Source organism: Epinephelus fuscoguttatus, linkage group LG17, assembly GCF_011397635.1.
Source record: "Epinephelus fuscoguttatus linkage group LG17, E.fuscoguttatus.final_Chr_v1".
NCBI classification, from domain to species: Eukaryota; Metazoa; Chordata; class Actinopteri; order Perciformes; family Serranidae; genus Epinephelus; species Epinephelus fuscoguttatus.
The window spans coordinates 15970557-15996604 of NC_064768.1; the positions used below are offsets into that span (position 1 = coordinate 15970557).

The 26048-nt window shown below is 41.6% G+C and overlaps 1 protein-coding gene across 3 annotated transcripts; it reads right to left on the reverse strand.

The window, feature by feature from the left end:
* Positions 1-26002, reverse strand: kiaa0319l (KIAA0319-like ortholog). 3 transcript variants are annotated; one of them, XM_049601829.1, is made up of 25 exons: positions 25505-26002; positions 23436-24090; positions 20736-20917; positions 19950-20063; positions 16213-16481; positions 15855-15944; positions 15157-15403; positions 12471-12569; positions 11835-11932; positions 11563-11650; positions 9954-10046; positions 9645-9777; positions 9440-9545; positions 9013-9135; positions 8792-8915; positions 7542-7674; positions 7179-7327; positions 5491-5642; positions 5144-5282; positions 4483-4642; positions 4163-4305; positions 3104-3226; positions 2782-2872; positions 2517-2608; positions 1-1668 (listed from the first exon to the last, which is right to left on the reverse strand). In XM_049601829.1, exons 4-25 carry the CDS (start codon positions 20041-20043, stop codon positions 1472-1474), a joined length of 2943 nt encoding a protein of 980 aa, XP_049457786.1. In that variant the 5' UTR covers positions 20044-20063; positions 20736-20917; positions 23436-24090; positions 25505-26002; the 3' UTR covers positions 1-1471. The 3 variants fall into 3 exon arrangements, with proteins under 3 accessions (XP_049457786.1, XP_049457785.1, XP_049457787.1); XM_049601828.1 differs by having other exon boundaries at positions 23436-24093; XM_049601830.1 differs by lacking the exon at positions 23436-24090.
* Positions 26003-26048: the final 46 nt, after the last annotated feature.

Here is a 26048-nt window from a genome sequence, read left to right on the forward strand (position 1 = left end):
TGTATTTTTTGGCACTTTAAGCACCACAAGCTGAGTGCCATCCACACTTGACTAACACACCAAAACAGTCTAAACTAATAAACATCACTTCCGGTAAGAGGGACAATCTGTATTTTTGGTTTTAGGGTGAACTGTCCCTTTAAAGTCGGGAAAATAAATAATTTTGAATGCAGTTAAATCCTGTTTTTTATGGCTGAACTCTTCCAACTTTAACCATCACAGATTTCCCTTTTAAACCAACAGGAGAAAAAATGAGACTGAAGCTGACAGACATGAAATCAAAGTGCATCAACATCTAATCACAGCCTGAAAGTTGTTTGTAAAACAAAACAAAACAAAACAAAACAAAACAAAAAAAACATACAAAAACTTAAGCGGTCTTCATGTTTCAAGCAGTTGTTACATTAATTCATATCGAGGTGAGTGAGGAAGCAGTCCCATTTGTTGTGTTGTGAACTTCTCCTCGTAATCATCTCCGTTGAGACTAAACTCATTAGTGTTGTGTATTCCAGTGTGTCCCAACGACTTCAAAATAAAAGCACACGTTTCTTTTTAAAGGATCTTCTGGCTCTGAGTGTCATCGCTGACAACCCTGCGACTCTTCCACAGGGTAACAGAAATAAAAACATACAAATGGCTCTGAAGAAACATCTTTTGACACAGTAGCCAGAAAAATCCACACATACACCCAACACACAAACATGCAGACGATCATTCCAGCATCCAGTTGTACCAGAACTGCAATCTGTCACTCTTCATGCAATTTTTTTTTGTTATTTGGAGCAGGGTCCTTTGCTGTTGGTAGCTCTTGTTTTGGTTGTGTTTTTCCTTTCCGACGACCATGTCGGCCACTAACGAAAAATCATCAGAGCAGAGTTAACCATTGATTTTTACATGGCAGTGTTTGGTAGCATCAGGTTGACCTGGAACAGTGTGAATATGACGTCTTTGTGCGTGTGCATGCGTGTCTACAAGAGGCAAGGTGTGAGCGTGTCAAGTGGCTGGTTTTCGTGTCGTTGAAGCAGAGATTTTGTTTTGAAATCCAGAAAGTCAAGTGTCACTCAGGCTACTTCGTGCGCCGTAAGGGGTAACAGTACATTCGTTATGTCTCTGTGTTAAATAATAGGGATCTACGTTTTGTTTTTACACAATTCAAAGCACAGTGCTCAGCCCTGTTTCTCAGGGTAGCGTGTGTTTCCTCCATAGTGGCTCAGTGTGGGAGCAGGGAAATGTTAGTACAGTGGTGTATTTTCTGTGATAGTGGGACAACATGTTTCCAGCATGTTTTTCCTCTTTTTTCTTCCTTAATCCAGGTATCACACAGTTTGTCTTCATGGATGAGAGGCGTGAGGTTTCTGTGTTGAAGAACAACAAAAGAGAAACGGGAGAAGTGAGGAAAAGAGTGGGCGTGATAGCTGGAGGTGGAGGTGTACGTGTGAGGGCAGCGGCAAGCTCCCCCCTTCCTCTCTTGCTATAGCAGCTCTTCTCTTTGCTTTTTGCCCCTCACCGGCCCCTGGCCGTTCCTCAGGGAGCCGTTCTGGGGCCGCAGGAGATGCCCGCGCTCCTGCTCTGTCCACGGAACCCCGCCCTGCCCATCATCACTGTCCAAGTCAGAGTCCGAGTGCATGAGGGCGGAGGAGGTGGGAGCGGGCACCGGCTTCAAGCGTGCTGATGGGAGGCATGTGGTAGAAGAGAAGGAGGACAGAAAGAAACGGTAGGATGTCAAAATGATGCCGTGTCAAACTAAGCAGAATATTGTATTTAATCTTTTATTTACACAGATATGTAAAAGGCCTCACTGCCTCTCGCACTTGCAGAACACACAGATATTGTGGTGGTTTTGCATGTCTTGATAGTCTTTATGCAGCTCTATGTGGTTTTGTTTTTCTTTGAGGTACTTTGTTTCTTATATGGTTGTTTTGTGTCTCTCTGAGGTCATTCTGTGTCTGTCTCTGGCAATTCTGCATCTTACTGAGGTGATTTTGTGTCTGTTTTGTTTGTTTTGTGTCTCTGTGTAGTCATTGTGTATCTTCGTGTGGTTGTTTTGTCTAATTTTTAGTCACTTTTTGTCCATTTGAGGTCATTTTGTGTCCTACTGGATAAAATTGTTTCCTTATGGTAATTTTGTGTCTTTTTTTGGTCTATTCGTGTCTCTTTGTTATTATGTATCTCCTTTTGATTGTTTTATGTCTTTTTTTTTGGTCATTTTGTCACTTCCCTCTTGTTGTTTTGTGTCTCCTTGCGGTTGTTCTGTGTGTCTTCATGGTCAGTACTGGTTAATTTGAGTGACATTTTGCAGGTGGAGAGGCCTGTGCCTGTGCCTGGTAGAGCTGTTCAGTAATCCATCCATGAGAATAAACAGTAAACTGTGTGTAACTTACTGATGTCTATGATTTATTTGAATTTCAATATAATTTTTGAGATTGAACCTTTACACATGCTGCAGTGCCTGGTACATGGTACAGTGAACTTTAGTGTGTGGTGGTGGCAGTGGTTAATATGTGTGTGTGTCTTACCAGCTCTTGGTGGTTGTAGCTCCAGGCTGTCTTGCTCATCAGCTTCTAGCATTTTATACCTGCTTTTGCTTCTGCGCACTTTGCTCTTACGCCTTTCAGGAAAAAGACATAACACATCAAATATCATCAGATGGTGTAGAGGTAGTTAAAGAAGTGGGTAAAATGCAATCCAGAAAGTTTAAATAATTTCTATACACTGTATATGTGTCCAAAGACATTTAGTAATAATCATAACAATATTTTATATTTTAGAAATTGTGCTCACCTGTTGCAGCAACACACCATCCCCCAGACAACTGTTGCTATGGCAACCACAATCATGAAGGATGCTATTGTCACATATAATACGCTCCACTCTGAAAAAAATATTTAGTGAGACAAAAGCACATTATATTATTACAATGTAATGAAATACATGTCAAAGTAAAGCACTAACTAAAACAGTGGTTCTCAAACTTTTACACTGCGTACCATCTCAGAAAGTATCAGGCTTTCCAGGTACCACCACTATGACCAGTAGCGTACCAGTAGTGCACGAACCACAGTTATAGGACTAAAATATTAAGTTAAGATTCATCTTAACTCACCACAGTTGCTCTCTGCATCTCCAAGCTGAGCTCTGATGAAGTTCTCCATCCAGAAAGGGTGACAGACACAACGCCGAGTGAACGTGTCACACTCACCGTGACTCGAGCAGTTCAGCTGGCAGACTGAGGAAGGAGAGCAGCAGAGTGCACAAAGATTAAACTACAGCTGTAATATCCACGAGAGAACTACCTAACTACAAACAATATGCATATCATAGAACATAAACCTAAAATAGTTGCACTGAAGACGATAACAACGTACAAGTTTTACCACAGAGGCAAGAAGGATAACTAAAAAATCTTACTGATTTGACCTTTGAGTCCCATCAGTCTCTGTTATTAGCTGACAAATATTTGAGAAAGTAGAACACAAGGGTAAATATCATGTGGCAAAGTGTACAAAAAACCTGGAAAATATAAATATTATACGATTCTAACTGTAAAGCCTGTGTTACACTGTTTGTAAACTAATTTATACAGTATAATCCAATCTTAAATTCATGTCCAGCATAGCACTGTTTGATTTTGCTTACAATGTAGGGCTGCTTGATTATGGCCAAAATGATATTCAAGATTATTTTGATTAATATTGAGATCATGATTATTTATTATGATTATTCACAGATTTTAGGGACAATAAAATATTGCACTTTCATCTTTAAACTTCCGTACAATAGATCATGATCTGTTTTAAGGAACTAGCTCTTCGACCACTGCTCCAGACATTTGAATTTTGTTTTGCCCACCTGCAGCTGCAACTGCAATATTCAGTGCAAGGTACGCACAGCAGCATGACAGCTCCCCAAAAGTGGAGGCTGGCTGCTCGTTTAGGAGGTGCTTTATATGATATGCAGCAGAGTTTACTATGAGGTGAGCACACATTTTAAACATCAATAACGCAGTTGATTGTACTCATCAATTTACAGGAAGCCAAAATCCTGATTAAGGTAACTATTAAATGAATAATGCAGCCCCATTACAGAGTATGTTCTCCTCACTCTTCTTCCTTTGTTGTGTGTGTATACTGTAATACTATAACTATATATGTCAGGTACTCACTGACTGTATCCACTCGTCGGGCCTTGTAGATGAGAAAGTCATTCTTCTGTTTGCGCAGTTTGTTGCGGAGGCCAAGTGCAACGTTGCGTCCCGACAGAGGAGGGCGCCCTGGACCGCCTGACACCAGGAAGACCAAACGAGTGCTGAAATGGAAAGAAAAAGGGAAAAATGCTTAGTTACATACAAATGTCCATCAAACAAGCTGAATCAAGACAATCTCATTCAAGCCTTTCTCATGGTTACGGTTATGTGTTTCATTACTGGCTTTATAAAGTTGGGCTGATAATAAGAGATGGTCAAAAAGGTGCAGAACGACTCACCTGTGCTCATTGAACGCACTGATCTCTCGCACAATGATGTCACTGTCAAGCACGCCCAGTAGAACCCCAACCTGGCGCAGCAGCATGTCGCGCTGACGGTGGGAGACCTGGGATACAGAGACCTCCAGCAGCAGCTCCACCAGGTCACGCTCCCATATGTCTGATAAACAGAGAGGAGAAAACAAATGTGAGAAAGGAGATTAAAGCACAGAGGAGACATGGACAGGAGTGGAGGGGCAGAGAGGAGTGAAGTGGGAAAGAAAAAGCAACAAGGAGAAAAACATGAGACTGATTGCAGGACCCATCTGACACAAATCTGGGAAGGAGGCCAGAGCACCAAATGACGGATTAGTTTCTGGCTGCGTTTGTGTCTGTGCACCGTATGCTGCACACTGACCTGCACAACCTTCTGCTGTTGGTTGTCGAGTCTCTTGCTGCGTGGAAAACATTTGCATACATGGACTTGTTTGAAGGCAAACATAAACTCCAATACATCCTAAAAAGGTACTACATGATAAAATGCTTTTTGATGTACCCACTTTGGCTAAAAAATAGCCGTCAATGACCCTCAGAAATATTCAGTGTGTTGCAGTGGATAGAGGAAACACAATGATAAAGATAAAGTAATGAAACAGCTGCTTTCTCAGTCTGTTCACTCCACCTGGTTTGACCTCCACAGTGCCCCTATCCGTGCTGGTCTGTCCCTTACTGTCAGTTACAGTCAGGGTGAAGCTGTACTTCCCCTCAACCAGGTTTCCCAGAAACAGCACTGCCTGGTGGTCGGAGTTGTTCAGTACATCCTATTAAAACAAAAACAAAGGCGTGTTAAAACATTTACATGTTTTGTTAATTTTCTAATACTGTGAATGTCTGATGTTGGTTACAAGCTGCTGTTATTTAACTGTTTAAAGATGTTATGGTGGAGTTTTCTTTAGTTTTATATTCGGTCCACTGTAAACTGTCATAAAAAACAATGATTTGTAGTATTGAATCAAAGGCCAGTCTCACCCCAGCAGCAGGGCTGCTATCATCTCTGGTCCACAGATAGCTGACTCCACCTTTGTCATCAGTGGAGTGAGATCCATCTAGAGTGCCAGTCCTGGCAGGCAGACTGATGGGTGGGCTCGACACAACGCGAGCCACTGGAGGCTGGTCCAGCTCTGGTGGTAAAACAAAGACACTGAATTCAGGCACTTTGGAAAATACTCAAGTGTACTGAGGCTGCTTAAGGTATGGTAAAAAAAAAACAGTGTCCACCATACATAAGAAAATGCCCCAGATGTTTTGTAAATCACAGGACCACCTGTTATAGCTATGGACTGTACAAACTGAGGATTGCTAGGAGGATTATCTTTCAACATCATAACAAGGATTTTCAAGTGCCTGCTAAACAGCTGACAAATCATCCTGTGAAGGGTTTATTTTTACCTGAGAGTTCTTTTTGCAGTAATGTAAAGAGACATATCTTTGCCTCATTTATATTTTTGTAGTTGAGCATTCAGTTTCTCTTGTTGGAACACTCACTTGTTGTCTTTTTAGGACTAAGAGGCTATCTGTGTTTCATTCCTGTTTTTGTAGGAGTGACCCCAAAGCCAACAGGCTTGCCATGGTCAACAAGAGGCACATTCAGTTCTGTCTGAATACATAGTATATGTTGTTTTATAAAGCAGATAGTTCTGGTTATTGATTATGATGGGATGAGCTGCATTCAGAGCTGCGGTAAAATACTATAAAAACATACAGCTGTGACCGCTTTACAACTTCAGTATTAATGCGCCAACCAGCCACCTATTGTCATATGGGAGCCAGAGCTAAAGAGGGCAACTGCCAGCTGAAGCCTGAATCGTTGACCATCCACCAGGATGAGAACAGTCAAAATATAATATGCAATGGTGTCGTTCAATAACTGCACAAAAATTGCAAAGATGCCGTTACAGAAACAAAAAGAGCTGACAGGGGTTCATATTTGAGCAGCACGAGGGGGGACCCACTGTGTCCTGTCTCTCTATTGGATATACATCTGTGGTTACTGCCAACCAATCCACCAGCCTTTTATCTCCATCCAAACCGGACAAACTACACCAATAATCTATGTTAATGCCGGAATTTTAGCTGGCTTGCATATCTATGCTCATTTTTTCTAGCCATGTTGTGAATTGCTAACAATAGCATTTTCTTACAATGTAGTGTGGTTACTCAGCAAGTAACTGGGCTGCACTTTAACAAAAATATTGCTGGCAACTTAAGTGACAACAGTTCGGGGAAAGTGAGTAGTGAACAGTTGCTGATGGTAGATATACATGTGGTTGTAATGTGACTGCAACATGATGAGAACTATGTTTTTTCTCCTGACGTCACGTGTAGGTGCTCCAAGTTGCCACTCCACTCCTTGTCTTGACTAACAATGCCCCTTAGCTGTTCTAAAATCACTGGAGACCACAGTCTCTCGCAGCTTACTGCTTAAAATTCCACTACATGTAATTATTATAAGGAAGCAAAGGTTGCAACTATAACATAAGATTTACTTAAGATATCAAAACATCATGAAAAGTGTAAATGCTTCCTTAATTCACAAATACATTCAGTCTACATACAGTCTGACTCCAACTCCAGCCACCTTCGCACACACACACAGGCACACAGGTGTGTGCACACACACCCACACACCCACACACACACACACATACACTTCTAACCTTCTCTGACGATGACTGTGACAGCGTCGCTACTTTGCAGCTTCCTCTCATCAGTTACAGTCAGGGTGAACTCGTATGTGCCGACCTCCAGACCTGTCACCGTGGCAACAGCACTGTCTGCATTTTCAATCTCCACACCATCAGGACCCCTGATGAAGGGATAGACGGACAGAAACAGAAAGTGAGAGGGAGTGTGAAAGAGCATTTACAGTTGAGGGAAGTACAAAATCATTTTTCTTGTATATTTGAATTGAACTGTATCATACTGTGTTTGCAATGAAGCTTTTATTTCACTGTGCTTAAGTTATTGCATCAACTAGGAGCCTGCAGCCAGACGTGTGGATATGTCTGTGTCTGACTCACTTGGTTTGTTTCCAGTGGTAGGTGGCTATCTTCTGGTCATCGCTGCTCTTACTACCATCCAGTGTGGTGCGATCGACAGGCAGCGTCAGCTCTTTCTCCGGTCCTGCATCTGCTACTGGCGGCTTGTTGTTTTCTGGAGGATGAACAGCGAGATGAAATTAAAAATACACCTCCATTGTGAAACCCACATGAAAGATACAATATCAAGTGGGTTGATGGCTGTCAAAAGCAGCTGGTTATCCTCGGAGCTGAAATAAAAACCACAAGAAGCATTTCCTCCACAATCAATGCAAACTAACAAAGAACATCAACCTTCGAATGGAATCAATGGTGCAGCATGAAAGCCTGTTCAAACTATGAGATTCTGCGCTTAAATTAGGTCAACATGCATAATTTATCCAGCTTTTATCAAAATGAGATCAGTGTCTGATGGTTTGATGAATGGACCAATATTTCAATCAGAGGTGAGAAAGAAAAAAATAAAAATTTAGTTAGATTAGTTAAATAATGCAAACTTTAAAAAATGAATTTAATAGTACTTGCTTTCCAGAAAAACACCCCACTTTGACATGAAAAGGACAACCTGATACAGTACACAAGGGTCATACTGTATGATCAGAGAACAGCAGTCCTGCTCTGAAAAATACTTTTGTTACAAACTAAGGACACCCAATTTCTTTCAGACATTATTACTGAAATGGTGGACACAGTCTGACCTTGGAGGTGGACTTGTGTTCACATGACAAATCCTGTTCAAAGTGTGTCTGGCCAGTGTTTGTTTGCAGTCTAAAGTTGACACCAGGTGCTTATCAGGTTGGACGTACACATGCACCTACTTACACACATCCCATTCACTTAAAACTGCTGTTATCTAAAGGTTAAGCAAATTTGATTTCCCAACAGCAGTTTGAGGACTGACATCAGCTTCACACATTATATAGGTGCAGTATAAATACAGCTACATTATGTACTGTGGCTCAGTGTGCTTTTCACACTTCATGTGTATATTTGTGTTGAACCTGTGGAAGAGAGTGAGGGCAAACAGGAGCTAACACAGGTCATATTGAGCACAGAGGAGGACTTGAAGTGTTGAGATAAGGGGTTTAATTCTTGTCACTCTCTAAGTGGTGGACAAGTGCACACAGCTGAATAAATAGGCTTCAAAACGGAGTTGGCAACTTCACTGAAGACACGACTCAGAAGTGCTGAGGTGTCATAAACAGGAACTCTTTTGCTCTCCAGCTGTTTACCTGGCCGCACAATGACAGTGACCTGGGCGGTGTCCTGCTGTCCGGCTGAGTCCGTCACGGTCAGCTGGAAGGTGTAGTCTCCCTCCTGCATGGCTGACAGCTGCAAGATCGGCGTCCGTACGCCCTTAAGAGCGCAAAAAGATGCCGTGACTTTCTTATCCAAGGAAAAATTAAGTGAAACATGAGGATTATGGTATGTGCATAGTCCTTGAGTATCTCACCTGCATCTCCACCACCTTGTCTTTACTCGCGGGGCTGAGGGACCACTCATAGGACAGGTCGTCATGGTCGTCTGTGCTTAGGCTCCCGTTCAGAGTGATGGAGTTGTGTGGCAACTGGATGACCTGGATGAAGAAAGACCAGCTATTGGTTACCAGGAGTGCACTTGTTTGGAAAATGAAATTGCATTTTGATATTTTCAAGTTTAAGTAAACTACTACACGATCATACGATTACAAAAACAGTGGTTTGATGCATTAAAAACAGAACCAGGTGGAATGAAAAAAAAAAAAAGTGAGGAACTGTAAAAGGACTCCACCTAACATTGTAATTAACAACAGCTGTATATGTTTGCTACCACTTTAGAAACAGACATAAATATTTCTAAAATGTCTAAGAGGATCCAAGACAACAGAAAATACTTCAGACCTGGTTAGGGCCGGCATTAGCCACAGGCCGGTAATCCTTGGCTTTGTTGACTAAGAGTGTGGCCTGTGTCGAGTTTGTGGCTCCGTCTGAGTCTGTCACTGTTAAACTGAGAAAGGATGTTAGGTTAAATACACAAACTGTATGGAAAACACAACTGTTAACATAGGTCATCCATTTCTACAGGCTGAGTGGGCTCCACCTGTACCTGAATGTGTAGTTCCCAGGCACCAGGCTGGTGAGGGTGAGGACAGGGGTGTCGGCAGAGACCTTCTCCTCCCTCAGGGGACCTTTCACCTCTTCCCAGTGCCATGCCACCACCTTGTCATCATCTGTGCTCTCTGTAGGGAGGAGAAAGGCCACAGAGGAAGAGGGACACAGGGGATATAGGCAAAACATTTAAAAAACATTTAATAGGATGAAAGAAAATGATAACATATTTTAGGTGCAAGGCCCCGTCTCTTAAGCTGGAGCTAAATATGTTTGTGTATTTGTGTGCGTAGCGTGGGACACTCACGGCTGCCGTCTATGACTGTGGAACTGGTTGGCAAGGAGATCTCCTGGAACTTGGGGGAAACTACGGCAACAGGAGGCTTGTTTACCCGCGGTTCTGTCAGGTGGAAAACAAGAAATTAACTAGCGTACTGGAAGTGTGTGACTGAGGCAGTGTGAACAAAGTCAGTGGCTACGTTGGTAAAAGTCACAAATATAACTGTGTGTGGGAGGAAAGCAGCCTTCTTCCAGCAGTAACATCCAAGTTTATTTAACCAGCACGAGGCAGAACTGTGCACTGATTCCTGTTTATTTAATATCACGTTCACTCGCAGTTCAGGAAAACAATACAATCAAATATTAGTCACAAAAAACCTTGATTATTTTTGATCCTGTAGGTTTTACTGTTACTACAAAATATACCATTAAGTGTCTTTCAATCAGTGTTACAGTGATTTGAGATTGGGTTTCATTTTGCATATGCTTTCCCATGTTTGCTATTTCACTGTGATTTTGTAGGCTCACAAATCACAAATTCCCCTCTGCTCTACAATCTGCACAGCATATGACACCTATTGTCCTTTGTCCCTCTATTCAGATGAGCAAAAACTTCCCAAAAAATCTTTAAATAAGGGAAAAATGTAAGAAACCTAGAGAGGGAGGTTTCTTACATTCTTACAACCAATGAGGGACCCCTCTCCCAGGGTAGGCAGATGTACAATCAATACCATGTATACAGAATAGACCAACACAGCAAAATTACAGCACAGGTTTCGGGATAATAAAATAAGGGATAGATTGCACATATAGATATATAGTTAGTGTGGATCCAGGAGGATGTCAAGCAACTTCAAGGTGCCCCCAAACAGAGAGCACCTGAGCCACATGACCTCCTTTCCACCACATATTGCAATGTATTGTCTGTACCAACTAGGGCTGGGAGACACAGATAAAATCAAGTATTACAATATTTTTGACCAAATAACCCAATATGCTGCAATATTTTAGAAGTGACTATTGGTGCGTCCAGCAAATATTAACACAATGAGATTTTTGATAAATAATTATCAGTAATGGGGATATCATGACTAAGTGAGGAAAGGCAAATAATAGAACAGCTAAAGCAGTCTGACATGTTCCGAAAATTACATCGCTTTACTGTAATGTAGCCTTTAAAACCAGAAAAACACAACACAAAATCTAAAATGATATATAGTCACATATCGTGATATCCACATGCTATCAATATACTGGTACCAGCATCAGCCTTGAGAACTATTCAACTTCATTTGACTCAAATTCTGAGATGTTGAAAGAGGGAAAGTTTTACAGTTTAAACCATGACAACATATTCCAAACAGGAAAACTAAAAAAAACCAAAAGAGGAAGAAGAGACATAAGTATGTCCTCAGTAACACAGACTGAGATTTTTACCAGTATATGTGCTTGACACTTAAAAATACAGCCTCAAAAATATTCACTGAGCTGAATATAGTACTCAGAAATCAAGAATTAAACATTGAGAAAGACATGCAGTGTGTTTGGGCTATTTAATGTCCGTAGCAACCTGGGCTTGTTTTGCCAACGTCTATGTTCACCACAATATGAATGGGATTTAATATTTTCGTCCTCACCTGGTTTGACTGTGACATTGACATAACCTTCTCCATGGGCCCCCTCCCCGTCCACTGTCACCTCAAACTCATACAGACCCACAGTCAGCTGAGAGAGAGAGAGAGAGAGAGAGAGAGAGAGCAAGTCAGGCAAGCAGAAAGAGGAAGTGAAATACTTGAGACGATCTGCGTTCTCCACAGTCTGCTGTAATCTTATGTTTATACATTCAATAAAGCTCCAGCTGCACGTTTTATTTTTAGCAGAACATGAATATGAATGCTGTGATCCGTACCTTGCTGAGTTTCAGCGACTTGCTGTGCTTCCCTTCCATCTCCCCACTGTAATCTTTGGGATGAGTTATCAGACGCCAGTCAAATGCATAGCTTGTCCCTGTGAAGAAGCAGCAACGTTAAATAAAACTGCTCATGCATTTAATTAAAATCTATCAGATGAGGATCATTTCCAGATGAGAGATTTTGGGATGGTTCGAGCATGTTGGGGAGGGATCAAGGGATTAACAAAATGATGACGTGCGTCTCTCTTCGTAACTGTATAATCTTTTTCCAGTCAGGATTTGAAATTCTCTGGCAACTGCTCAGTGTGACATACAGTACGCTGATGGTGACTCAGGAGTGCGACCGTCAAGCAGGTCGTGCTTCATAACTCATCACGCTAAAAATATCACATTACACATGCTAGTCAGTCTGAAATTAGAATACATTAAAGTCACATTAATGTTCCAGATATTCGAGGACTGGAAAGCTTTGACAACTCACTATCATCCCTACACTGGGAAAGAGAAATAAAATTCTGCTACATATTAACGACAACTGCTGCAATTACATGATTAAATCAACAATGAGTAACAGGTTTCCGGGTAGTGTCCAGGTAACCAACTGCGATAGTTTTTCTAGTTCCATGGTTTTACCTGGCGGGGGTGGTGGGACGACAAAGGCGTTGAGCTCAATGTCGTTGCGGGGCAGCGTGACCTCCACACTCTCTCCTGCTGACACCACCAGCTCCCTCACTGTCGCAGAAAACAACACAGGATCAGAGATGATGCCAAAAACACAACACAGCCACCAAAAGACAAGATCAAGTCAGACAGTGGAGTATTCAACAAGAGAGGAATTAATAACAAACCCTGGGGTCAATGGGCACGTAAAGTTTTTTAGTAACAAATAAAATGCTAAAAAATGTTCTTCAATATAATCTTTTGGGAAGATAAATAAAAAAATATTTAAATATCATATTCTACCTTGTTAGACATGCAAAATCACAGAAAACCGAGTGTGTTAAGACCAACCGTGACGCTCAAGGTGAACTCCAGTGATTCACAGTTGAAATCCAATTAATTTTGGGGAATCATGAGGGATAAATGTTAAAAAAACAAACTGACAAAAAAGGCTAGATATGTGATCTGAATGTTCAGAGAAACTAAATTGATTCAGCAGTCTCTTCTTTCCCCTCTTCCACAGCCTCTTGCCTATTGTTTTGTATTATTTGTGCTGTTACTGTGGGTTTATATTTGCACAGGTATTCTCTGCTAATGGAGTTTTTTGTTGACATGTCTGTGAGTGGATAAACCTGTCGATGCATGTCTGTACATTAGGTTTATTATTATTTATTGGTTCTTGATTGGGGTGGTGGCTGAAAAGAGAATGTTTTGGAGATTTGAATGGGGGATGAAAGGGATGGTTTGGGGATGAGGTAGGAGAAATTATGTACAATTGTATTTACAGCAAGATGTAATACAGTCCTTTAGCACATCCTTGGTTGAAGTGAATCTATCACACAGTATGCATCCACAAAACAAAACAAAAAAGATGTAGCAGAGGCCAAAATATCCTGAATTTCAGTCTCTAGTCTGGGTCGAGCTCCAAAAGAATCCTACAGTTCACATAATGCAACTCAAGCCCAAACTGATATACAATTAAAAACTAACCATTATGACATCATCAGTGTTATTTTCTCAGACTTGACAAAACTGTGCATGGGTCCAGAGCTGGAATCGGCCCACTCCAGTCGATTCATCTGGCATTGTGACATGAAGACATTGGTTTCTCGTTTGAAATTCAAAAACGATCCAATGAGCAGTGCATGTGGTACTGACGCTGTTGTCAAGCGGTGTAGCCAGAACCAGTGGGGAGTAAGAACAACAATGGTGAGTGCTACAGACAAGCTGTTGTCAAGGCTCTATGTCCTAAATCAGTGGTTCCCAACTGGTCCACCCACGGGGTCCAGATTTCTCCTTAGTCATTAGTTTAAGGTCCACACAGTTAAATACAGTCAGTGTCATGCTTGTATTTGGCCATGTCATCGAGCGAGTTTATTGTTTCTCTCACGGAGCTGTCCATTAGTCACTCACTCCACAGCAGAAAACAGCACTTTCAAAATGAAAGCTCTTTGCTAGAAATGCACTGTACGTAAAAATAAAGTGTGTTTTTTACAAACTTGACACATTTGCGAGTCACCTGTGGTTCCTTCAGAATGGACCTGCGACCCACTTTTGGACCACAACCCACCAGTTGGGAACTAAATCAAGATGTCTTCACAATATCACCCAACACCGTAGTCTGTTTTTTCAGTGCTCCACTCGACTCTTAAAACCTGGCAAATTGGGTATGTTGGCATGGCTACGCTAAGTGTGGACTTAGAATGACTTTAGATTTAAGCAAATACATTTGTCTCTAGTGACTGGTTAGGAAAAAAAGAAACTCCCCTTCCCCACAAAAATTGGTTTGAGTGGATGCAATATCAGACTGAAGACAGAAATGGAGTTTAACTAGTTAACAATTCTGTCTGATGTCAGGCAAGACAAAACTCCCTTCAGAGCTGCAGCAGATATTATGCAATTTTTCTCACAGACCAAATCCTCCTCCACATGACTAGTAAACTGATGATTATGTGTAAATTGGTTTGTGTTGCGATCAAGCTATGAATGGGAGATGTTCCATTTCGGAATAACGAGTTCCTGTTGTGTATGACAGTCCTTGTAAAACGCAGCTGACCTTTGAAACAACTCCTATGCTTTCATTTAGACCAGCTCAACTGGTTACTGTTTGCTCTAGTTACAGTATTCTTTGTTAAAATACCTTAAAATATGTCATGTGTGATGCTATTCTGTTGCTATTTATTAATGAATGCAAGTTAAATGGCAGTATTGTCCTTCAGGGCGGAGACACGGATTATACGAGTTATTCCTGTTTGTAGAAGCCCAGCATGTCTCAGCACATTCCTATTGCTTGCACTCATTTGGCCTTATACCCAGAGCACATGTTGCTTTCATCTGAGGGAAATAACATCTGAGCAGTCTGCCATAAAATTTGTGGGCAAAGTACACCTTCATTTTGTCAAACATCGGCTGAAATAAAAACAAAGACAACGCGATACAGGATCTTTTGCAAATTTTTGAGCGTGTGCGTCAGAATAATGCAAACTTTAAAGGGACAAAGAAAAGAAAGGATGTCGTGTGAAATCTTCCTCTGAGGCTGCAAAACCACAGTGCAGCTGCATTATTCATGAGTTCATAATTAATAAATGAGGACAAGACGTATTACTGAACGAGCTGAAAATAGGTGATCGCTGACTGCTGCAGACAGTCGCCTCCTTACCAGCCTGTGTTGGAGTTGTGATGATAGCAGCTGCAGTTGTGGCTGTGGGTGTGCTGACATCACTGCCATTGGAAGACGCAGGAGTATCAATGGTGCTGTCCGCCGTTGAGTTCTGCTGTGATGGAGCTGCAGCGATGTCTGCACTCCCGTTGGCTACCTGGCTAAGGTTCTTTTGGGCTGTCTGGAGAAGTGTACTAGTGCTGGGTACTGCTGGAGTTAGGTGAGCGGTTTCCAGTTTGGGACTGTCCTGTAGAAACAGTTAGAGATTGTAGGTGTGAATGATGTGATGAGCTCAGAGTAGCAAAGAGCAGATTTGAGGCACAATTTGGGGAACCTTTAAGGAGCCACATTATTCATTTTTCCAGGTTCATTTGTTTGTAGAATCTACCAATACACTCCCATGTGACTATAGTGAATGAGGGTAAGAAGTATCTAAAGGGACAGTTCACCCCATAACTCTTAGTACTATTTATCAATCTAGATTGTTTTGGTGTGAGTTGCTGAGTGTTGGAGATATCGTCCATAAAGATGTCTGTCTTCTCTCCAATATAATGGAACTAGATGACACTCAGCAGTCATCTATCGGCAAACTTATTTCAGTTCTGCTAAATAAGGCAAAGATAATTCACAGCATCTGAGCAAACAATGCAAAAATCGACATACAAGTTCAAAAGATAACTAATATTGTGTGAAGTTACCGTGCGGGTAAGGGGTTCTGTGTCCAGTGTGTGGCTTTCTGCATGCTGTGCGTGACGAAGTCTTCGACGTTTTGCTGTGATGACAGGACCCTTAAAAGTAAAAGTTACAGACAAGAAAAATATTTTATAAATTACTATATTTGCACGCACACTTCAACTCAGGGTGTCTCTGCTTACATCAAAACATCAAATCCCAACACAATGCCAGTCTCTTTTCACCAAGACAGGTAAAAGATGTTTAATTTCCTTTTTCCCTGTTGGCACTGCCCTTGTCTGTGACATTACCATCTTGAAAAGGCATACTGGTCGAGCAGGAAAAATAAATCACTAGAAATGTGATTTCAGCTGCACTCCATACCTTTGAGAGCAGCTGAAGGAGGCCGAGGGACTCCTGGTAGGGCTGGGGCAGGGAGGTGATTGGGCAGCCCCTCTTCCGCGAGCAGCTGAGAAGCACACATTGCCCGCCGAGGCTCCACACGGCACTGCAGCTTGGGTTCAAACAGCAGGACTCCCAGCATGTCGCCCCGCCTCTCCCATTTGCCAGAGAGTGCCACCCGAGGCTGACGATGCTGCTCCAGTGGATCCCCAGCACCCCGCCAGTCACCCGGCAGAGATTTGCAGACACACCTGGATGGAGACGGATTGACAGAAGGAAGAAGAAAACAATGACACACTGTACTGATGTTCAAAACTACAAGTCACTGTGAGACATCAACATCTTTTGCATCAGGTCATACTTAAAAGGAAGTTGGTGATGACGGTTTCCTTGCTGAGAAATTCTCAAAAGAGTTTTGTGTAGCGTGTAGTTTGATCAAAAGGATCTGCCAAAGGCGACATCATGGCTCTGCCACCGGGCAGTGCTTCCCAGGCTTTTCAAGATTGCACTTGTTTACATCAATCAGGGCATTGTTGGGTGCTCTTGGCATTGTCGAAGGGAAAGGGGCAAAGTGAAACCCACAGTGAGACTTTTCACAGATTAGGCCTCGAGTGAACATTTCTCAGAAAAGCCGACATGCAGCCGCAATTTGAGCAGTCAGCCAAGTCAGCAGCAGAGAGAGGAAGTGAGGCTTTCCCCTTACAAAACAAGACACTGATTAAAACCCAAAGCACAGTATGCAGTATGCACGAAACTCCACCCTCTGAGCCAGACCATATCAGACTCATATCAGCAGTGAGCTGGTACAGTTAGCTCTCTCTGTGTGCGTGTTACGCACACAGAGAGTGATATTCTCATTCAAGCTTTAGCAGTATCAAATGAGCTCAGTTCAATCCATCCATTGTCCAACACGGGAAAGTCAATGTGTAGTCAGGTACAATAAAAATCCACAGACTGCAAGAGTAACCACAGAGAGAAATGGGAGGTTATATTTCACCACTACTTCAATGACTGTCCACACAGGCATAGAAGCCAAACCAGCCGTGAATAACAGTCCAGGTAAAAGGAAAACTGCTGAGTCACTCTGTGGATTAAGAAAACTGCTGTGATGAAAATAGAACTCAGCATTGTTTTATTTTTTATCTTGCAGCCCTGAACGGCGACACACGGAAGCAGATCATATCTATACACATGCATACACAAACAAGTTAACAATCATATCCAGTTATAATCACTTGTGTCATTTCTTAGTAGAACAGTATTTGCTGCTACATTTGCAAAGATGTGGATCTAATAGACCCTTAAACAAATTTTTAAAAGAGTTACAATCCTTAAGATTTCAGTCCTGATTGATCTGATGCCAACAGCAAACCCTATAACCAAGGAGCAACTGGGGATGCAGCCAAACTAATGTGTGTCCTTTTAATTCAAACGTCAATCAATAATAGGCCTTTTTGTCTTCGTTCCTTGAGCAACTGTGACCTGAGGTCATGCTGCACGCAGCTCAAGTCATTTTCCCACACAACAGGAGGACACTGTAAAAGGAGCTGTTTACCTGGCTAAAAAGTTGGAGCCTGCAACCCTTCATCTAACAGCTCACCATGGCTGCTCCTTTTATGTTTAAATGTTTAAAACTAATCTGCTGTCAGGAAACGCCCATGTCTTGATTTTTAGATGCATTTTGGATAATAACTGCTGTCAGCTTTAACTTCAGAGACAAATCTATGTATTGTGTTTACTTCAACTGCTTCACAATCCAAACAACCTTGTGTTTACTCAGCTGAAATGTTTAGATGCAAAGTAGCGGCAGTAGTAACAATTGTTGGGTTTGTAGTAATAACTCTATACATCTCTAACAGGACTGTAGGGGAGTGACCAGTAAGCAAATTTGTGTTTCCTAGGATAGCAAAGGCATGACCTGACCTGCTCTGACTTACTCGGCCTCTGATTGGCTTACTGTTTCATTCTTACCCATTAAAAGATTAATCCACTAGCTGTTGACCAGTAAATTGATCCCCAAATTATTTAATAACAATAAATCTGTTTAAGGAACTTCTTCTTCTTGAGGGTCGCGGGGGGGCTGGAGCCTATCCCAGCTGACATTGGGCGACCTGTCCAGGGTACACCAGACTATCACAGGGCTAACACATAGAGACAGACAACCATTCACGTTCACACCTAGAGACAATCTAGAGTCACCAATTAACCTTTCCCCAACCTGCATGTCTTTGGACTGTGGAGTAGCTGGAGTACCTGGAGAGAACCCACGCTGACACGAGGAGAACATGCAAGCTCCCTACAGGAGGGCTCACTCCTGGAATCGAACCAGGAACCCTCTTGCTGTGAGGCGACAGTGCTAACCACCACACCACCGTGCCGCCCCCATTACAACAGTATAATGAATATGGGAAACACTGATCAACATTTTTCACCATTTTCTGACATTTCATAGAACTAACAACTAATCGAGTTGTAGCAAGAAATGTTAACTAATCGAGTTAACTAATCAGTTCTGATCAGATGGACTGATCCAGTAATCTATACTGCAGCTAAAACTCTAAAAAATGCTGCTGAAGAAAAAAAAAAAAAATCATGAAATGTTCCCCTGTGCTGTGTTCATGGACCCGCAAAAAACCCCACCCCCTCACCCCATCGTAAGCTTCTGCCACACATAGATTGTTATCTTGTGGGAAACACCAGTGAGATAAACAAAAAAAACCCTGTAAAAAACAGTAACACTGAATTACATTTTCCTGTGAATTCCTCATGAGTAAGTCAGAAATGAGAATCTTGCACAGGAATGACTTCACCACTAACAATGAAAACTGCTGTATACAGAGGTACTTGCAGGATGTAAATACACTGAATAGCCATTGCTGAAAAATGTCAGCCATAAATAGTTTAAAAAAGGGGCTCAAATTTGTAAAAATCTTAGAATTATCACTTTCAATATTATCACTCTTGACACTGATGTTCTACAAACACAGGTAGCAGCAATATCACTAAATATTTTAAAGATAAGATTAAGCTGAGTGCAAGGTTAGTCATTTGAGAGCCTGTCGTGCTGATGGCAAGGCTGACAACACTTGTGGCTGCTTTAAAAGAAAAACTAAAAAACACAGTTCATCGAATGTCTCAGACAATGTCATACCCGTAACTGTTGCTACCATGGCAACAAGAAGGCTAAGGTTGACTTTATGGGACGTCAGTGAAACTCAAGTCTGCAAAACACAGGTCTTGCCACACACCAAAACACACAAAAGCACCATAGTTTGTTTGAGAAGGAACCATTTGGCCTCAGTTTAGTCATCCCACCCCTTGTTCGCTCTTCTTGTGTCCCCCACCCCTCAACACACACATACACATTCAAAATGTCCACTCACAGAGCCCCTATTGTCCTGTTTCTCATTGTAACCCACTGAGCAGAGTGGCATCAGAAAGACAGCACACATACACACACAGTAGGGGAGCCAACAGTCCCCTGTCTCGCAGCCTCAGATTAGAAGGACAGTAAACACCGGCTAACGACTTAAAACCGTGTAAGCATCATAATAACATTGCAAGGAGGATGCAGACCCACCCTGAGTAATCAGAGGCGTGTGAAACTATTGTGCAAATGAGTGCTGAGATGAGGCACAGATGTGAGTTTCCTTATCAGTTCTCTGTCAACAAATGCGGTTCTGCCAGTTTAGTTTAGGGTGACGATGGGTTTGTTTTACCTGTGGGAGAAGCTAAGAGCAAGAGGTAGGTCAGCGGGAGGAGGAGGAGGTGAGGTAAGCTCCAGGCGAGCAGCTTGTGGTGTGCATAGGACATTTTCCACAAGGACCAAGGACCTAGAAACAGGAGACAGAACTATCTGAGTATGCTTTATATTTCCCCTAGATTCATTCAACATAAGAGGGCCATCAAAGCAAAGTAATATAAAGATATAAAGGCATGGATAGACACTTTTTTTAGAGATATACCTATTGGCTTTTTTTTTTTTTTTGCAGAGAGAAAGAGGAAAGGACTCTCGAGTCTGTGTGCTAAATATGTAGCTAAAGCCAGTTAGCATGACGTAGCACAAAAAGTGGAAACAAGAGTAAACAGAGTGCCTGTCCAAGTTAATAGGTAACAAAAATCAATCCCTGACCTAGAAACAGTCCAGCACATAACATCTGTAAAACTATGCTGTTTTTACACTTCAGTTTTGTACGGTTTTAACAAAAAAGATAACATGTTAATCAGAGAGCTTTAGTGGTGCTGGTAGGTGGATTTTGTTTCCTTGTTTCCTTCCTCATAAATAGAATTTTTGAGGGAAGTACTGATGAGATACGTAGATTTGAAGGTTTTGTTTCCCTGCATGACAGTCTGAGCTGCTTCACACACACCTCTCATAGAAATTACAACTATCAATCAAATAGTGCATCCTGCATCTATAGACGGTTTACTCAAACATTTACCCAAAAGTAATCAAGCAGTCTTTCCAAATAAAAACTGCAACCTACAAAACACAATATGTTTACCTTTCTCCCGGCCAGGCGGTGGAAGAAAGAGACGTGGGGAAGAGAGAGGGAGCGAGGAGTTAGGTTGGCAGCCAGGTGCTGTGAGGCGACGGGTGAAGACGGGTCGACACCAGCAGTCTGAGGAAGAGATCCAACATGGCCGTCACTGGGGCCTTCACGGGCTCAGCTGCTCAAACGCTACGCTAGAGAGTGAAAGAAAGAGAGAGAAAATTAGTTAAAAATGAGCAAAATTAGTCACTGATGTCTTCATCTCGCATATGACAAGAGTTTCATCTGATGTAATATTATATGTAGAAAGTTTTCAGAAAAACATTCCTATTAACATTTGTACATTGGTTTTTTCCTCCTTCTCTACCTTGATTACAGACAACAGTGCTTCAGCCCTTGAGGAAGCACTCAAAAGAATTTGAACACCTATAACACATCAACCTGATAACAAGTGTTTATGCAAATAAAATCCAACTGCTCTAACCGAAGTTACTCTGCAGGGAGAGCAAAGAATACAAATGTTACTTCAATCATTTTCCCTTTACAATGACATGAATGTAATATACTGGATCTGAACATTAGAAGACGGTAATGACAAACACCTTATCAAAAATAGCTCAGTTTTTATTGGTCTGTTAGAAACAAACAGCACTTGACATCTTCCCCTTACGTAAGAATTCGGGCTTCTGCCTTTGGCTGTAACTACAAAGAAATGCTCCCTGATTGAGTGTAGTTGAACAAACAAGTCTGTTTCATTATGCAACATTTCTGATAATATCCTGTTGACGGTGACTCTTAAGGCAGTAGAACATGACTCATAATCTTGTGAACGCCCTTTCTTTAAACTATTAGTTCAAGTGACATGAAAGTATAAAAAGGAAAATGAAAAAGAGAAGTCAGAGGCAGGTGTCTAGTCCCTCTGTCTTAGCCAAAGACACAGGCAACAATCTTAGTTATGCAATCTTTAAGTCACTGCTCTCTACTCTTGTAGCGTATTACCCAGGGGTATGTTCACAACAAAAGTGAAAATGACTGCTTGGCATGCAACACTTTGGAGGATTGCTACATGCAAATAATGAACATTTCTACCTCTCTCCTATGTTGTTATCTCTCTCATGTTCAACCAACCACAGCAGTAACTAAACACACAAGAGTTTTATGACACAATAAAACCTCCACTGGTCCTCCAGTCCAAACTATTATTTGTGTTCCTCGGTGCACTTGTTTTACATCACTTAAGATAAAAAAGTACTGGATGCAAGTCATATTCATGTGGGGTACACAGATTAAACATGAAACCTTTATGTAAAAGGGATGTGAGCGCCATCACCGATTCCAATACCTGAACTTGCAAATCAGCCGATACCATGTACCAATTCAATACCATTGCAAAAAAAACCAAAAAAAAAACCCCCAAAAAACCAAACACTGCTATATCCTACTAACCCTGTATGGACCCTGCATTGTTGCATGGCATGGCCCTGGTTAAATCCTTGGTAAAACATGAACAAGTACATGCAGAGAATTAATGCAATATAACTTTCTTTTATGCTGTGTAAGATATTGCCATATTGCTGACATTTTGTGTGTCAGTGTGAACAGTGTGTGAAACTACTTTAAAGATTATTAACAAAATCCAAGATATTGGATTCATGCAAAGACTCATGTTATCGCCAATACCCAATCCAGCATTTCAGGCAGTATCAGAGGCATTTCCTACACTGGTATCAGTATCAAAACAGCTCTAAAAGTTACTTTGCCCAATTTATCAGCACTGTAGGAAATGTACCATATATTAAATGATGCCAAAGACACAGTCACAGGCCGACCAGAGCCCTAAGCTAACTTCCTAACACTTAATGTCCTTTCCTCCAGGAAGTGTGATGAGGAAGTTCTGCCATTTCAAAGTGATTAGTCATGGTAATAAATTCATGCTGGAGAATAATTACCTAGCTGGATGAATCACAAGAAAGGAGCAAGATGCAGATTCTTGTATTGCATTCGTGACAATGGTCAACAACATGTTCCTCCACTTAGGTATCTGTTGTCTTGAGGTATAAAAGTAAATTCTTTCAAGTAAAGTAACACTTGAGGAATGCAGACGTATGGCTTGATGAGAAATGCATGGAGTTTGCATCTGGAAGAGCCATGCTGCACTTTTTCCACTCCCAAATTCTCATGCAAGTTCTTACAGCAGTTTTGGAAAAAAAAAAAACGGGGGGAGTGAACAGTACGAGTCCTGGGACACTGTGTTCAAAACGTGAGCAGGCCTCTTCCACCACCATGTTTCACCAGGAGACTACTATGGGGCTATATAGCCATGAATGAAACAGATTTCACAAGCATCTGCTGTGCAGACACTGTAGATGTCAGCAAGACGCTACATATCCATATGCTTGGAAATAATGTTACTTTATCACCATTGGTCAGTATTTAAAGACATGCAGATGGTGAGTCTCTTTTCAGAGTTACTACTTTGTAGTTAAGATTTCAAGACAGCAGACAACTTCAGCAGAGAGTTAAGATCATTTCATGTGTAAACTGAAAACATGTACATCTGTAACAACCACATTTTTAAAACTGTAATGCTGCTATAACACATTCTGCAAAGATGCTGTTTCAAAAAAAAAAAAAATCACAGCAGAGTAGTGATCACCAGGCACAGTTGTTTAGCTCTCACACATTCACACAACATAAACTGCCAACACAAACCTGTATGGTCTGTCTCCATACGTGGATCTGCATTCCTGCACATGGACGCTTGAGTCCTAACAGCCTTCTTGTGTGCTATAATCAACAGCTCAGTAAATCCCAAATCCACAAACAGTCATCTGTAACGTCATTAGTCCTCCTGAGCCTGTTTTTCCTCTTGCAGGTAAGCCACCCAAAAAAAAAACAAAAAAAAAAAACCTCCAGGTGAAAATAATCCGGACAAAAAAATGTGAGGGATTCAGTCACGTTGTTCAATCTGTAACACAGTAGATTTGCTCTTTAACTGCGCACTAAATGCCCACAGGCTGGTGGTGACTTTGAGTGTGTGCAGCCCCAGTACTGCTCAGGTGCACTCGGTCACCTGGGCTGATGACAGCTCGGCCATTATAGACATTTCAATGGCTACTTTTCCCTTGAGAAGCGTCTGCAAAACAATGATCTCTGTGACCAAAAACCCCCTTATATCCAGAGAGGAAAAGCTTTCTCTCTCTCTCTCTCTCTCTCTCTCTCTCTTTGGCTGGTTCTTCCTCCTCGTCCAATCTCTCAGTCACAGCAGTCAATAGCACGCTTGTCAGCTCTGTATTGGCTCCTAGGCAGACAGGTTGGTGGAGCTTTCTCTGTAATGACACCAAGTCCCACGCACAGTATCTTCTGTCTGCTACAGGGAAGGGAAATTAAGATGTTTTTATTTCTCTCGCAGGCAGAGTCCTTGAAAGAAATCAGCAAAATAATGACAACCCTCCAATTTTGCTGTGACAACGACAGACACATCCTTACAGCAACAACTATTCAAATTCTAGCGTCATATTTTCATAGATGCATAGTTTAGAAATATCGTAGGAGGTTAAAATGATATGACTACACAATGAGGCCACTTTACAACGGAGTAAAACCTAAGACTGCATATTAAATACATAATACTAGTCTCTAACTTCTATTTTTCTGATTGATTGTATTCATTTGTCTTGCAGGAAACATTAACAATATGCACTGCTGGCATCAGACATCACAATCTTATGCTTTTTCTTACTTGTGTTTAACTTCTCCAAATTCTTATTCATTATCACTGTCATTTATTGTCTCTAATGCTGGTTGCCATACTTTCTAATTGATGGTTTTCATTCTGTTAACTGACGGATGGGTCTGTTTCCATTGTGCTGCAAGTCAAATTTTCCTACACAGAACAATAAAGACTTCACTGAACTGACAACAAATTGATTTATGGCTTACTATAAAACATAAAAAGCCATTCATTACTACCACAAATTTGCTTGTTAAAGCGTGGACAAGATAACAGAGTTTAATGTCTACCATTTTATCATTAAAAATATGAAAACTACATGCTTGCTTAAAGCTTTTGAAGGCTGTGGTGGCCTGTGTTGGGATCTCTAACCACCTTTACTTTATCAATCAATTGATAACACAAGATAACACACAAAAATAATCATGTAAATAACTTAGTTAAGCTCCACTCTATAAGAATGACTTGATTCTTACAGGGTGGGGATTAACTGACTGATTGAAGTGTAAATTAGTGCATGATGAACTGCACGGATGGATGACTGTCAGTCAAATGTAATGCATGAGTAAACCCACTGCTGAGATAATATCTCTGAGACATTTCATCCAAAATGGTGGGCTTGTGCATTATGTATACCAGCTTGAAAACAGCAGTCAGGGTTTACACAAGATAAAAATTGTCTCTAGCTGTCAGATAATTTAATAAAGGCCGATGGCTACAGCCTGCGTAGTCCACTGCACTGTAACAAAATTACAAACAAGAGACGGCTGCATCAATAACATGACACTTCGTATAGTAACTGCTCTCCGTGTCGTTTTAACAAGCAATACCGCCGTGCCAGCGCTGAGACATGAAGGTTGAGGTAGAGCACCATGAGGTATTCCACCTGTGTAATCCTGGATCACCGCTGTTTAAGGCACCTTGAGGCTAACAGCTGCTGGCATCTCTATTTCACTATACACCGTGCAGGATCACGGATTGCTCCTGAGCTTATTCAACGGCAATTGGCACGACACCACTAAAGACAGAAAAGTGTACAAGGACTTACAGTTACAAGAAAAATGGCATTCACTCCGGTCGGTCGCTGCGTTGTGTCGTCGTTTCTGTTGTTGTTTCCTGTGCAATTAATTAGGTCAGTATTCCTCTCGCATGTACAGCTGATGTGCCTGTGTAGCCACTGTCAAGCCTGTAAAGCTGATAAATGACGCTTCCGGTGGCTGGATTTTCAAAATAAAATACTCACTAACAGCCGCTGGAGCGTTTTGAGGGCGGTACGGGTACAATGGTTTATATAGACGACTTTTATGGGAAGGAATATGTAGTAAATGAAAGTAGACTACAATTTATATCAAACAAACACCCACTCCAGAGCTAGTTTTGCCCGGGCTGCGTCCCAAATTAAACTGACGACGGTTGATATTAATCCCAGAACTTCCGCCGTGCGCCACCTGCCGACCAGCTGTCAACGGCGAACAGGTTTAGCATAACATAAACAGTGAACCCGCTGAACTTTAGTCATTTTACGGTACATGTAATGATATAAACTTTAAACAAAGGTGAAGACGTGAACCGTGACCTTAAAAATAATGCGG